Source organism: Lissotriton vulgaris, chromosome 9 (genome assembly GCF_964263255.1).
Source record: "Lissotriton vulgaris chromosome 9, aLisVul1.2, whole genome shotgun sequence".
In the NCBI taxonomy this organism is placed as follows: domain Eukaryota; kingdom Metazoa; phylum Chordata; class Amphibia; order Caudata; family Salamandridae; genus Lissotriton; species Lissotriton vulgaris.
In genome coordinates, this window is record NC_141697.1 from 343,242,617 (window position 1) to 343,257,139 (window position 14,523).

Below are 14,523 nucleotides of genomic sequence, written 5' to 3' on the forward strand. Positions count from 1 at the left end.
TTTGATCCTTCATATTTAAAGTAGAACATGAACAAAATTGAAGTTGGCATGTTCCTCCAGTAACTAGCCCCCAAAGCTACTTTAATTGTCAGGGCTGGAATTGGGTCAAAGGCAAGGGGATCTACAGGTTAAATATGTGTTGTGCAACACAGGTAGACATTATTAAGCACCAAGGACCAGATGTACAAAGCATTTTGCTGGTTGCTAACGGCCCATCAGGCTGTTTGTGACGGGTAAAATGCATTTTGCCATGTACAGATGGCAAAATGCTACTTGGTAACTTGTTACCAAATTGCATTTTGCTTTTGCAATTTGGTATTAGGAAGGTGCAAGTTTAGGGCATCCCTTCCTAATACCGAATCCCACTGGTAAGTATGAATGTTTTGCGACTGGGAATGAGGTTGCAAAATATTTGCAGTTACGGTCAATTTCAAGTTGGTGGTAACCCATCCACAAATAGGAAGTGGTCCCCAAGGGTCCCCTTTCCCTCTATGAATGTGGGTGCCTACATGTTTTTAAGAACAGGCAGTGTTCCCACCTACCACTGCCTGCTCTCAAAAAAAGAAAATGTAGCTTTTCATTTATATTTTTTTAATGCATCCCATTTTCCTTTAAGAAAAACGGGCTGCATTACAAAAAATGATATTGCTTTATTTGAAAGCAATCAGAGACATGGTGGTCTGCTGACTCCAGCAGGCCACCATCTCTTTGATTGTAGCCATTCACAATTGTCCCAAATTGCGACCTGCCTCACGAATATTGATGAGGCTAGTCTATTTGCGACCCACTGCAAATCGCTAACAGTGCCAAATACACTGATGTACATCGCAGTTTGCGATTTCCTGATAGCGGATCGCTAAAATTCGCTATTAGGAAATCGCAAACACTCAGTTTCATATAGCTGGTCCCCAAGTACCATTTTCGTGATGCAGCTGGACTCAATTTTAACTTTCTGTAAAGCAGCTTACTAAATGCACACAAACCAGCAGCTCAATCCAAAGAAGAACAAGGATGCCTATAGTCCTGAATTAAATTATTCCATCAAGTATTAGGACCTTCATTGAATAGGATTGGGTTACCATCATACGCCTATAAGCACATGCATTGCTGATGTTTTTCTTCAGCTACAAGACGCTATTGTTCCATGTACGGCTAAACATATGTTTTCTCTGCTCATCTTTCCTTAGATACCTGCTTGAACAAGTGTAAATGGGCTTTCACCTGGCCCATAACATGCATCTTTTATCTCACCATTCCCAACTTCAGCAAACCTCGAAGGGAGAATCTGTTCTTGGTGACATTTCTAGTGTCCATCCTGTGGATTGGAATATTTTCCTACATCTTGGTTTGGATGGTAAGGTGCACCTGTCAGGGGTTTTCATGAAGATGTACGGGTCATTGATCTGGTTTAGTTGCTCCCTCAAGCAAAATGATGTTCCTGTTGCATTTATGTATTTTTCTGCTGAGGCTGATAATTGTTATGAATTGACCGACGTATCACTATTGACCTGAGTCATTAGGAACATTACATTTTTTAATACCCCCAGTCTATGTCTTCTTAAATACTAAGTCAATCCACCTATTACATGGAGTAAATGTTTTACTTTTTCCTAGGCCCAATCCACAAAGATTTTGCTTTTACTCCTGTAGTGCTCCTAGATTCCTCCTGAATTCCTACAGTTACCAAGAGCATTCTTGGCCTAGTACTGAATTTCAGGAGTAGTCTACGATTAGTACACGAGCAAATCACACCTCCTCCTAGCAAAATCTTTGTGAATCATGTGAAAGCCTCTTGCTTTTATATTGAATCAAAAAGGAGAAGGGGGACTAGGAGCTAATTATGGTCCAGTGCCCGTGCTCCAATGTCAAATAGTTCAACCGAAGAGGGGGGTCACTGTTCCGTCCGTGTGGGTGCTACAGGGTCACACTCACATCGAAAAGTGAGTTAGTAGGAGAAATAGGGAGTTAAGAAAGATAGAGCTAGGTCTAGGACCCTCTTCGTGAGGGGGGAAAAGACACTTCTTGTCTCTTGTTGCTCTCACACACCCTGAAGGATGTCATGCTTCATCATCGGGTGGTTGCTCCTCGTCTGGCCGGCGCTGCAATTCCCCAAGGGTCTCCCGAAGGGTCACTTTGGCGGAGATCTTTTTAAGAGAACAGCCGTAAGATGAATGCAGGTAAGTGGAGAGGGTCCTATGTGCACAATGAAGGTGTATGTGAGTAATGACATAAAAATGGCTAAGGGATACCGGGAAAGGAAGTCTTTAATGGTGTAGGTACCCTTGTCATGCTAAAAAACCAAAAAGTTGTGAGTTATGTCTATTGGTAGTAATGTACCCCTGGTAACTAATATGGTCAGGTCGACCTAAACGGTCATAGCGATCCTTTGCGCTTCATCAGGACCAGTGATAACTATTGAAAAGTGCAGTGAAAAAATGCAGGTGAAAACTTGTTTGAGTTTCCACAGGTAGGGGTAAATGGTAAATGTAACTGGAGTCTCTGAAAATCATGCAAGTGAGGTCAACAACACCTGTATCCCTGAACAAATGTCGAAGGACCTACTTGATGGAGGCCACTTTATTTTTGTTCATTTTGACGGTGATGCACCAAATAGGAAGGTTAGAACCATTGAAGCAGGCTGTATAGAACAGCAGGTTTAGAATGGAATTCTGAACTAGTAACAAAGATAAATCTGCATACTATTTTACAAAAGTGTATACTTGTTGCATAGTGCATGGAGTATCCAGCCATGGTGTCAGGCTGGATCAAAAGTCACAATCTGGGTGGTGCAGACTTTCCATTTCAGTTTTTAAAATTTCTACAAGAAAGGAGATCACGGTTGCTCAAGTGGAGTGTGAAGTCTGTAGTCACACTTGTGTCAAGACGTCTACTCTGCCCGGTTATCTATTAGGGAGCCACTGGAGACTGCATATCAATATGCGGTGTGACTACAGACTTCACTCTCCTCCGGAGGAACCATGAAGCAATAGCAGAAACTAATTAATAACTCAATAAAATGATCGCAAGGCAGGTCGTACAAGTATACACACCTTCTACTAATCATGCATTAAAATAAGTGTTTAATATATGACATTAGGAGTGGAACCAGGTACAGTACACAACAGTAGCTATTTCCTTAGGTCCTGAAGAATAGCCAATAGGGGTATGGCTGCTAGAAACATGTCGAACTTTTAGGAGATAAGAAAATTATCCCTTCTCTCCTAAATAATCCCCCCTGCTTTTAACCATACCTACTAGGGGTCAGACTAAAGAACCAAACCTACTAGGCAGATCTTTTTAAAAAAGACTTCACCATCCACCCTCTCACTTCTCCCTCCAAATCCATCTTTTCTTCTGTCATTTTATAGTCACTCAAAGTGCTTCAGTGTAATCTGTAGGTCGCAGCATGCCTCATTCCGCAGCGGAAAGGGATGGGCCTAATGATGAAGCATGCCACCAAGGGGTAACCCTGGTGGGTGAGGTTTTTACGAAAACCGTTGTTTTTCCTAAGGTAGAGTTAGACCCTTTAGAATTACTGGGTGCTTGTTTTGTGTTATTAAATGTGTCAAAGTTAGTAGTGATGTAACTAAAATGGACTTCGACCAATCAAAGCCCCTCGATCCTGCCAGTGATGGCACATCCAGGCACAACCAATCCCTCTATTGTGTGGCTGTCTGGGATGATTAAACATGGTCCAACTGCCAACTACGCCCTGTCATGTGACCCACGAACAGGCTGCAGGTACCAAATGGCTAGGACAGTAAAATGCCAACTTTCTAAAAGTGGCATTTTCAAAATTGTACTTTAAAATCCTACTTTACCATTACAGAGGCTTTTAAATTACAATTTCTCAGGCACCAGACATGAAATGTTACACGACTCAATCAAACATTAACTCCTATTAAATGTAGTAAGGCACCCCTTTGTTCTCCTAATGGAGAGATATGGCTCACAGTCCTGAAAAATGAATTTAGGAGTTTTTCACTGCAAGGAAATGTAAAACTTAAAAGTACAATGCACCCTGGCCTTTGGACTACCTAGGGCCTACCTTAGCGGTAACTTATGTGTCCTAAAAGAAGAGTTTTAGGCTTGGTAAGAGGGTTATTTTGCCAAGTCGAATTGGCAGAATAAAATTTCGCCGAGGCCGCAATCGCAGACCTGAGTAGTGTTTTAAGAAGCTGCTAAGTGGGTAGCACAATAAGTGCTGCAGGGCCACCAGTAGCTTTTAATTTACAGGCACTGGGTATATGGTATGCCACTTTGCCATATTTAATTTACTTACAAGTCCATAGTAATCAGGTGTGAGCCATTTGTACCATGTTTAGGGAGTGAGCACAAGCATTTTAACAATGGTTAGAAGTGGTAAAGTGCACATAGTCCTAATGCCAGCAAAAACAAAATCATAAAAATAGGAGCGTAACGGTAAAACTTTGGGGGCAGACAACCCTAAGGCTGACAGGTCTAACAACCATCATCAGTGCAAGCAACCCTCACTTAATGGGTAAAACAGGGCATTAGGAGTGCAATCTTCTCTCTCTCTGAAACAGGTACAGCATGATAACAGCAGTACAGGCTTGCCTCCCTGGCAGAAAAGCTCTAGCTGTATATCGACTAAGCCAGTATCCTATATATAACAGGTACAGCACAACCAGCCGCAACAGTGCAAACACCCTTACCTATTTGATGTGTATAGTTCAGTATGACTGAGTGGATTAGTAAGTGTACTGATGGCTCAGTGGGTACATCTTTAAATAGTAAGTGAAGGGTGAGTGGATTGAGGAGTGGGTGGTCATATAGTGCATCGAGTTTATGGTAAATTGGTAGAGTCAGAGACTTGATGGCTCATGAATTTATGTTTGGATGAGTGTTGAATTGCGTGGATGGAAAGATGGATGACTAGAGGTCTGTGGATGAATAATATATGATAAAAAAAACTGATGTCTGTCGATTGCTGGTATTTGTGAAAAGGTGAGCGATGATCAGGTTGTATGTTTATGGGTGGACCAACAATTACTTTGTGTTTGAGGTATGTGTGTATATCTGGGGTGTGTGGGTGAATGTATGTGTGGACAGATCATGTGTGCACGTGCAGATGGATCTATGTACCTTGCTGCTGTGCTTGTAGCTGCCTGCTGGGCAACAAAGCACTATGAATCACTGCGATGGGACAGCACCACCGCCTAATACCACTGGGAATCCTGTTACTATAACTTTGGTGCTGGTTTTTGTGCCCTTATGTGTCATACTCCAATGTTAGAATATTGAGAAAGTGACAAAGATGATGTCTTTCAGATGAAGCTGTAATACTGACACTGCTGGCTGTCAGAGGCATTACAGAAACGCTGATACCTTAAAGAATAGAAGCGAGCCATCTGAGAATGAGGTATAAAATGCAGAAGCACTAAAAATAAAGGGATGGCATGCACATTCCAAGAAGTGACCCATCTCAGAATTGGGTATAATACGCGGTCACACTGAAATGAAGTGGTGACATCGACATTTCAAAAAACAAGTCATCCCCGAATGAGGTAAAACATGCTGGACAACTTGTAACAAAAGAGGTGACATGCACATTCCATGAAGTGTGACATGTCAGAATGAGATATAATTTTTGGTAGCACAGTAATGAAGTGATGATATGCACATTCCAAGAAGTAAGCCTTCTCGGAATGAAGTATTATATGAGTAAGCACTGAAATAAAGGGATGAGATGCATATTTCAAGAAGTGTGCCATCTCATACTGAGATATAACATGTGGTAGCACTGAAATGAAGGGGCAGCATGCACAGTTCAAGAGCTGAGTCATCTCTGAATGAAGTATAACATGAGGTAGCACTGGCAACAAAGGGTGTGGCATGCACATTCCAAAAAGTGAGCCATCTCAGGACCAGGTATAATATGAGGTGGCTTTAAAAATAAAGAGGTTGACATGCTCATTCCAAAACGTGAGCCTTCTCAGAAGGAGGTATAACATGCAATGGCACTGAAAATAAAGAAGTTGGCATGCACATGTCAAGAATTGAGCCACCTCAGAATAAGGGATAACTTGAGGTGGTACAGAAAATAAAGATGTTGACATGTACATTCAAAGAAATGAGACATTTATTGGCACTGAAAATGAAAGGGTTTAAATGCAGAATTCACGAAGAGAGCCATCTCAGAATGAGGTATAAATTGCAGTGTCACTGAAATACGGGGGTTGACATGCACATTAAAATTCTAGGTTTGTGTATACACAACTGTGACTCCAACAAGTGTGTTAACCCATTGACTAGTTCATAGAACACTCTTATTTACAATGCTTAGAAATGACTAGGCATGAAGCAATATTAGAACTAATCCTCTATACAATAAGGAACTGTGAGTACCAGTACATGATTACACTGCAATGTTTAGAACATATAATGCGCAGAAATGAAGACCCAACTTTCACTGCTGGAGCTGTGTGCCCAGTGCCTGAGCTCCCCATGCAAGACCTAACAGGGGCATGAAGCTCCAACACTGTGCATGGAAGGGGCCATCGTGCCAATCTAAAGATTTTAAAGTGATGTGATAGTCATCAGGATCTGACTGCCACTGCCGGGCAATGACCCGACTAAGAAAATGTTCACAGGTGTTCCACTACATACACCCCGTGACACTACACCCTGGGTAATTTTGGCAGTGGCTAAGAAGGCTTGGTGTATATAATTGATTTCTGTTTGTTTTGTCATACCCTGGCATAAGCAAGCATTCCTAGTCCAATAGGAACCTATTGAGGCTAATATCCCACTTCCTACTGACACTTGCTATGTCCGAATACAACGCTGGTCCTAAAACAGTGCAGGGAGGGGGCAGCTTCTGCCTGCTCCATGTAACAGCTGAATGGTAAAAAAACATTGTTCTTAGGTAGCTCCTGTTCGCCCCACCTCAACCCACCCCCAAGTCAGTATTATGTCTCTCACAATCGCACTAAAGACTAGTAAGTTTGCTAAACCTCACTTAATGATTCAGGTATGCAGCGTATCTACTTCAAATAGGTCCCACAGTGACTCGATCCCCACTTCAGTCTATTGTGAAACATTATACGTTTTTGCAATATGTGTGAGTCTGGAGAACTCTCACAAAGATATCTTGGGGGAACATATTATATCCCTTCCCACTTCAAAGATCTGTTCCAGCACCACTGTATTACATGCAAGGCTCTGATGTGCATGTGTGTTAGTTTCAGACCACACACCAAGACCTCCCGAACTGTTCCACCACCCAGACTCCACTGCACCTCAGTGTCCTCTGCCTCATTTGCCCCTTAGCCATCTCATGAGTCACAGTAGTTGCAGCACAATATAATAAACTTCGTAGTTAGGAGTTCCTAATCCACAGGCTTGTAGAGATGGTAGAGCCTTCCCCAGATCTGTGAGTCTCCTCTTTTGCCTCGTGATCAAGCTTGAGAGCATTGAGTTCAGGTCCTGTTAGTCTCAGTGGAAAGGCTGCAAAATAATACAACAGACAGGGAAGTATTAACATGTTTGCAATGGTGACCCTCCACATGTGGGATAGAGACAATCTAGTCCAGAAAGGGAATGAGTGTCTCACTGGCACAGAGCTGTGCCTAAGTTACTCGTAAATAGGTGCTCATTTGCCTGGTACATTCAAATCCCTAGATATATAACCATTTCAGGCTCACATTGTAACTGAAGGTCCAACAAAGGTCTTTATCTCAAAGTGATATACTCACAAAGCAAAACTAGATAAGACTTTTTAGAGTTAATGTTCAGGCTTGTTAAAAGCAAAATGACAATCGTGAACATTGCCTGCGCCATCTTGTCTGGTGGAAATTTCTATGTGCATATAAGCTGCAGTCATTTTAATCCATCACAGCCATTTTGTACTCTGTTGGTCACCTTTGTTTCACCCTGCCCTTACTAGCATCCCTCTGACCCTCTGACAAAACCTGATATGTGTGCTGGGGGCTATAAACCCTACTGTCACAACAAACATCTACGCCACTTGCTGCTACAAACTCGTTTTTCCATTCATCTCTGTTTTCAGGCAAACCTTTGGACACTCTACCCCTCACCACACCTAGTTACACAAACAGGTTCCAGACACTAAAAAGACCCTTGCAACATGATTTATTGCACTGAAAACAGCAAGACTTGTTTTTACCAACAATGGGACCTGTTTTTATCAACAGAACGGACTCTTAGATCAGACCAGTCTCACATGTTTTAGACCCTGGAGCAAAGTCCAGCTGCAAGATAGGATTGTCTGTTTAACCTGGGGGATAAGAGAATTACTGTTGGGCTTGTGTGGCAACCTGCCCGGGGCGGGGACTCCAAGCTTGTGTAATCATGTTGATGAAACAAATGCATTGTGTCAAGCCTGTATAAAAAGAAGAGCCAAAGGAGAAACCAGCAGAACACCTCCCTCAGACATCACGGTGTCTGCAGTTGACGTGGTCTCCTCATGAGAAATAAACCTTTTTCTTGTCTTCCAGTTTCAGAGCTTGCCTCATTATTTTGATAGCGAACCCAAAGTGAATTAGAGGTGAACCCTGCACCGGGCAGCATTGGGGGTCTTAGAAGACTCGCTGCTTTTCACAGGCTAGACACATGCAAAGTGGAACAGAGCCTGTATAACTCCCGACATAATATTCACTGGGTCCCTTACAAATAATAAAGCATCAAAAGCTTATAGTAAAATAATTTGCGATCTGTATGGCCCAATTGTGGACCCTAGTATGCCTCTAGGTGTTGCATTGCCAATGAGAAATGGAGAAGGAACAAAGGACAGCCCTGCCTGGCACCTCTGATCTAGGTCACTGCTGGTAACCCACTTGGCCCTTGCAAAGCCTCATCAAGGGTAGTGATGAATTAATTTCAGCATATTTTCTCGGAAGCCTATCTTCTCAATCAATATGGCCTCAAAACAGTACTGAAAGCCTTCTCTACTTCAAGGGAGGTCACCACCGGCAGCAGGAGGTCTGTCCACAGAACCTGGTCCATTACAAAAAAAGGTGACACAGATTCAGATGGGCATTATGAACCAAGCATAAATCCATCCTGATCTGCATGCACCAGGCATCAGCTACTTGCAATAATCTGTTTGCTATGATTTTCCTAGGATCTTATTATCAGTAGTCAACAAGGACTGCAGTCTGTAAGACTTCAGGTTCTGATTTGCTTTGGGTAGGGCTACTATAAGAGACTTCCTAACTTGGAAATAATTAAGTGCCTGTCTTACAGGTCTCAGTATGTAAAACCTTGGAACTAGCTCAGTCTGTTAGGCTGTATGGAGTCCAAAAGGAAGCCCAACCAACCTAGGAGCCTTTCCATTGCATTGCTCTAAAGTATACAACAAAGTAAAGGATGGAATGCTTGAATTAATTAATTACTCAGGCCACATCCCAGTCCATTGTTATTTTGCACATCAGGTCACCTCAGATTGGAGCCATTCCTGACCCTGCTCCAATGGGAACTTTGGGAGCCCGAACTGCCAGGCCAGGTTCTTCCTAAACTGGAACACAAGCAAACCAGGTCCAGTTTTACCCTAGTTAGGGCTCATCAGCCAGGTATAGCATGGTTTCCATGGGTCCCATGCTCACTGCACCACTGGAAGCTGTACCTGAGTAATAAGCCCTTTCTCATCTAGAGCTTCCTTTGGAATAACAAGGCATTATTGATACCCAACTGATGCCGCTTTGCTTTAACCTCTCAAAAGTAACTTTGCTGCCCTTAATAGACCAAGAAGCATGTTGTCTTTCTGCCTGCAATAGCCAGCCGATGTCCATGTAACAAGAAACCTGGAATGCACCATGGCTCTCAGTGGGGTTCCCGGAATGGGCGGACACCCTGAGATGCAGTGCACCCACTCTATTCTATGGAAGGTTGAAGGAGTATTAAAAACAATTGCAATCAGCCGAATTTCCAAACATTGCTTGGCTTTCTTGCCATCCAACTTTTCAGGGAGGCCTGTGATGCAGATATAATTTCACTGAGCCCATGGGGGACCCCTGGCGTATCTATGCCCTGTGTACCTTAGTACCATAGACTAGGGACTTACAAGGCTACGATAGTAGCCAGTGTGGGGGCTACCTAAGTACTCACCATGGTCCAATTTAAGCAGGAAGCACAGATACTGGGGTCCTGTTTAGCAGGATCCCAGTCACAATAGTCAGAAAACAGAATGACATTAGCAAAATTGGGGGTCACCATGCAAGTAGATCCTAATTTCCTACAGATGGGTTGACACCCACTCCAAATGTTAACTAAATTTCTTTCAATAGGTTACCAAGATCTATTGTAGTATACAAGTGAAGGAATTTAGCTCTGTATATAGTATGCCCACTAGGTGGTTATATCGGGCACATAGTTCAGGGGTTCCTCAAAAGTGTACAGGGCTCAATTTAAAGCCCAAAGTGCTCTATTAGTGGTAGTGTGGGCGAGCAGCCTTAAGCCGAACACAGAGGAGTGAAAGACATTTTTTACACAACACTGACAAATTATGGACACGCCACTCAAAAGGGGAATCCGCACCAATTTAAAAAAAATAAGAGTTGTTTGTATTTCATTTTAAGACCAAGATCTTCACAATAAGGTAAATATGATTTTAAATAAAAATAATTTTCACTTTCAAAAGTCGACACTTAGAATATTTTCAAAGCAGTTCAATGTTATCCAATGGGGAAAACACTTACAAATCCATGCTTCAAGCCCAAAGGTCAGCAAGGGTCAGGTGAGTACCAAAACTGCACCACCAGTGGCACAGGGACGGCCAGGTGCAGATGTCAAAGTTGGAGTTCGGCCCAACGCTTTTCAATGGAGACAGGGGGTGCCTGGAGCCACACTCTGCTTTAAGGTAAGTAGAGCAGTTGCAGGGCCCACTCTTTGGGGGTTTACACAAGCACAGGGTGGGCCAAAAGGCCACACCAAACATACACCACCAGTGGCACAGGGACAGCCAGGTCCAGGGTGCAAAATTGATTGATTTTGAAATTGAGTTTCTTCTTTTGACAAACAGGCTGCAGGCGTTGCACTGGAGGTTGAATGAGGGAGACCAACGACAGCAGAGGTACGTATAGGTGCAGGGGGTACCAGGGGCACCATCGGTTCAGCTCACTAAGGTTCAGGGGCTTCGGGTGCAGGGGTGCCTTTTGACGGAGGAGTCCTCTTACTGGTGTCGGTCGTGGTCAGGGCAGCCTCTGGATTCAAGCTGCATGTGTTGTAGTGAAGGTCAGGAGCAGTCAGCCAATACTGAACTTGAGATCAGGATCACTGGGGAGACTTCACTGGCCAGGTGGGCCACTCAGACGTGGTCCTTGAGCGTTGGGTGTAGAGTGGGCAGGAGACACAGATCCGCCTGGTTATGGAGCCTGTGTAGTAGGTTTCTCATGGACAGGGCCGCTGTCCTCAGGAAATTGGAGTCTTTTAGAAGACAGCAATCCTCCCAGGGTTATCAGAGGTCTCTGGCTGCAAGATAGGTTGCAGGTTCGCAGAAGCTGGAGAGAGGCCGGTAAGGCTGGGGCCAAGGCAGTCGCCGTCTTCAGTCTTCTCTGCAGGGATGTCTTCTTTATTCTTAGGTCATCGCAGATCTAGTTTCTAGGTCTGGGAAGCCACCGAAATACTACATTTAGGGGCATTTTAGGGGAGTAGCAGGTAGGGACAATGGGCACCTTACCTGAGGTGACTACACCCTCTTTTATGCCCCCCTCCTGTGGGAGGGGGCATAAACCTAGCCCTGGTTGGAGGGGTCTCTCCATCTTCGAGATGGCAGGCACTAAAATATGTGCTTCTCCTCGCCCCAGGCACTGAAATATGTGCTTCACCTCACCCCAGGCACTGAAATATGTGCTTCACCTCACCCCCTCACCTCATGGGTGAAGAGGTGGGTACATCTCTTATTCTCCTAAATTTCCCTGCTGGTTTTCCCACCGAAAGTGGAGTGTAAACCGGGACTGCTATCTGCTGCTAGCTGCATGGACTGGGGCGTCGCATTACAAAGGCGGCAGGCTTTTGAAGCTTCCCCTTTGAGCAGTGGCCCATCCTGGGGGAAGATGTGTGACACCTCTGCCCAGGATGTGCATAATTTCTGGTCCCAGAGATCAGAGGCTCTCCACCCAGGGGTCCAGGAACGGGTTTGATGGTGGCTGGCTGCCTACAGACGGTCAGAAACCACACAAGGGTTGGTAGGTTTTCAGAAAGCACCTCTAAGGTGCCCACTGGGTGCATGGTACAATAAATCTCACACTGACATCAGTGTGTATTTATTAAGAGGAGTAGTTTGGTACCAAACACTCCTGTGTTCGGTGAAGCCATCATGGTGCTGTGGAACTAGAGTTGTCTATGGCTTTACTGGCACTTACAATATTAAGGAATGGACCCTAATATTGTAGGGGCATATCTCATATCTGCTCATGCAGATCTACCCTCACCTGTGGTATAGTGCACCCTGCCTAAAGGCTGTGAGACCTGCTAGAGGGGTGACTTACCTATACCTTCAGGTAGTGCTGCTTGACATGTCACCCAGGCAGGATGCCATGTCAACTTTGTTGTTTTCTCCCTCACAGGGAAATGCAAGGGCAGTGGCATGGTCCCCGGAGGGGAGGGCCTAGGAGACCCTTTTCAGCTCCCAGGCCCTAGATACCCAAGGTACCATTTACTAGGGACTTACAGGAGGCAAAGTACTGTATTTTCCGACGTGTAAGACGACCTTTTAACCCTTTAAAATGGTCTCGAAAGTCGGGGGTCGTCTTATACGCCAGGAACAAAAATTTTAGGAGTGGAAACAACGACCAAACTGTCTTGAGCCTTTGTATTAATGGGAAGGCATGGTGTAAAATATGTATCTTTTTGTTAGTAGAGGGTGCTATTGCTTCAGTAAACGTGCCATGGTTGTGTTTGCACGTCGAAGCCTTTTCTGATAAGCATTGGTCTTCTGTAATCTTGTTTGGCCGACTAAATAAGCATTGCTGTTGCAGAACGTGCTTAGTTTGGTTTGATGGTTGTGTTTGTATTCTGTTGCAAAGTTTTACACGGCATTATGTACGATGTGCGCTGATGGAATTGTACACGGAAGGGGTTAAGGAGTGTTCTGTATGGTTGTCATGGACTCCCTATTCGAGCTGAAATGCGCAGAGCAAGGAAATGAAGGACACGGTGCAACTTGCGGTAGTGCTGGAAAGGAACCCAGGGCAGACATGTGTGCTATTCACGACTGACACCCTATCACTAGAGTTATGCTGCTCTATAACAAAGGCCACGAGAGGTATGCGGCAGGGGAAGACCAACGTATGTGCAAGCCTGAGCAGAGTTATGCTGCAAGAAATGCCAAGTTATGCAGTATGATGCGTTACAACATGTAGCAGTATAATAATTGTTTGGGCCTTTTAACAACTACTTATGTTTACCGTACATGTTTGATGACATGATGTTGGAAGAGGGGTAGTCTTATACGGCGAGTATAGCATGAAACCTACATTTTATCAAGAAAAGTAGGGGGTCGTCTTACACGCCCAGTCGTCTTATACGCCGGAAAATACGGTACCATTTGCGGATATATTGCAGAGAAGCACTGGCACAGGACCTGGTTGGCTGGGACCCTGTGCACTATAATCGGAACCACTTGAAAAACAGGCAAAAAGTGTGGGATAACCATGTAAAAAGAAGCACTTTCTCACAACAGTACAGACTGTTTAGTGCCTGCTGCATGTAGCTGCATGTAAACTGTAAGGCCCAGTCTTGAAAATTTGCAGGTCTTATTCAGACTTTTAGTCTTTCTATTTTGATAAAAATGTGTGTCACTGAGTTTGGTAGTAATTTGCGGAAGTCAAGAATAAAAAATAATTTTATTTCCATGTTATACTGTAGATAAAGTTGTCATAAATTGTTTGATTGAGTGTGCAGAAGCAGCAGAGGCTTTACATGAAAGCATCCCATACATCAGGTGATCTGCACAGAGCAGTATTTTGTGCCTGAAATTTGTTGAAACAAAATACAATGTTTAAGTGGAGTGGTGAAGAAGAGTTATTTGGATATCATTAGCCAATATACAGTACAGATATTTTTTTACATATACTTTTTGGTAATTTGAGGTACTAAGAGGTTCATTGATTTCCCACAATCTCACCCTGGGGCTGCACTCAGGTCTGCAGGATCCAAGATGAAAATGAGTCAATTTAAACCAAAAGGGCCTGATTCACAAAGATAAAATGAGACGAAAGTCGAGCTTTACGACTTTCGGTATTCTGAATACGGAAAGTCGTAAAGTTTTACTTTTGGTATTCACAAAGGACATTTACTAGTAGTAAAATGAAATAAAATGAAATAAAAAAAAGCATTTATAAAGTGCCTAGCTACCCAGGGGCATCCCAGCGCTAACAGTGGTAAAAACAGTAGATACCGCAACCACATTCAGAGAAGAGCCACGTTTTTAGACGTTTACGAAAGGCCAAATGATTGGATTCCCTGCGTAATCGAAGTGGAAGAGTATTCCACATCCTGGCAGCATTTTAAGAAAACAGGCGGCCACCATTTCTAGCCTTG

The 14,523-nt window shown here is 43.8% G+C and overlaps 1 protein-coding gene across 2 annotated transcripts in view; it reads left to right on the top strand.

Moving 5' to 3' along the window:
• Positions 1-14,523, top strand: part of LOC147690098 (sodium/potassium/calcium exchanger 4-like) — a 558,445-nt gene that overhangs the window by 488,868 nt on the left and 55,054 nt on the right. For both annotated transcript variants that reach the window (XM_086937689.1, XM_086937688.1), the window contains exon 13: positions 1,188-1,354. In XM_086937689.1, coding sequence (XP_086793815.1) covers positions 1,188-1,354 — 167 coding nt within the window. The remainder of the gene's footprint in view (positions 1-1,187; positions 1,355-14,523) is intronic.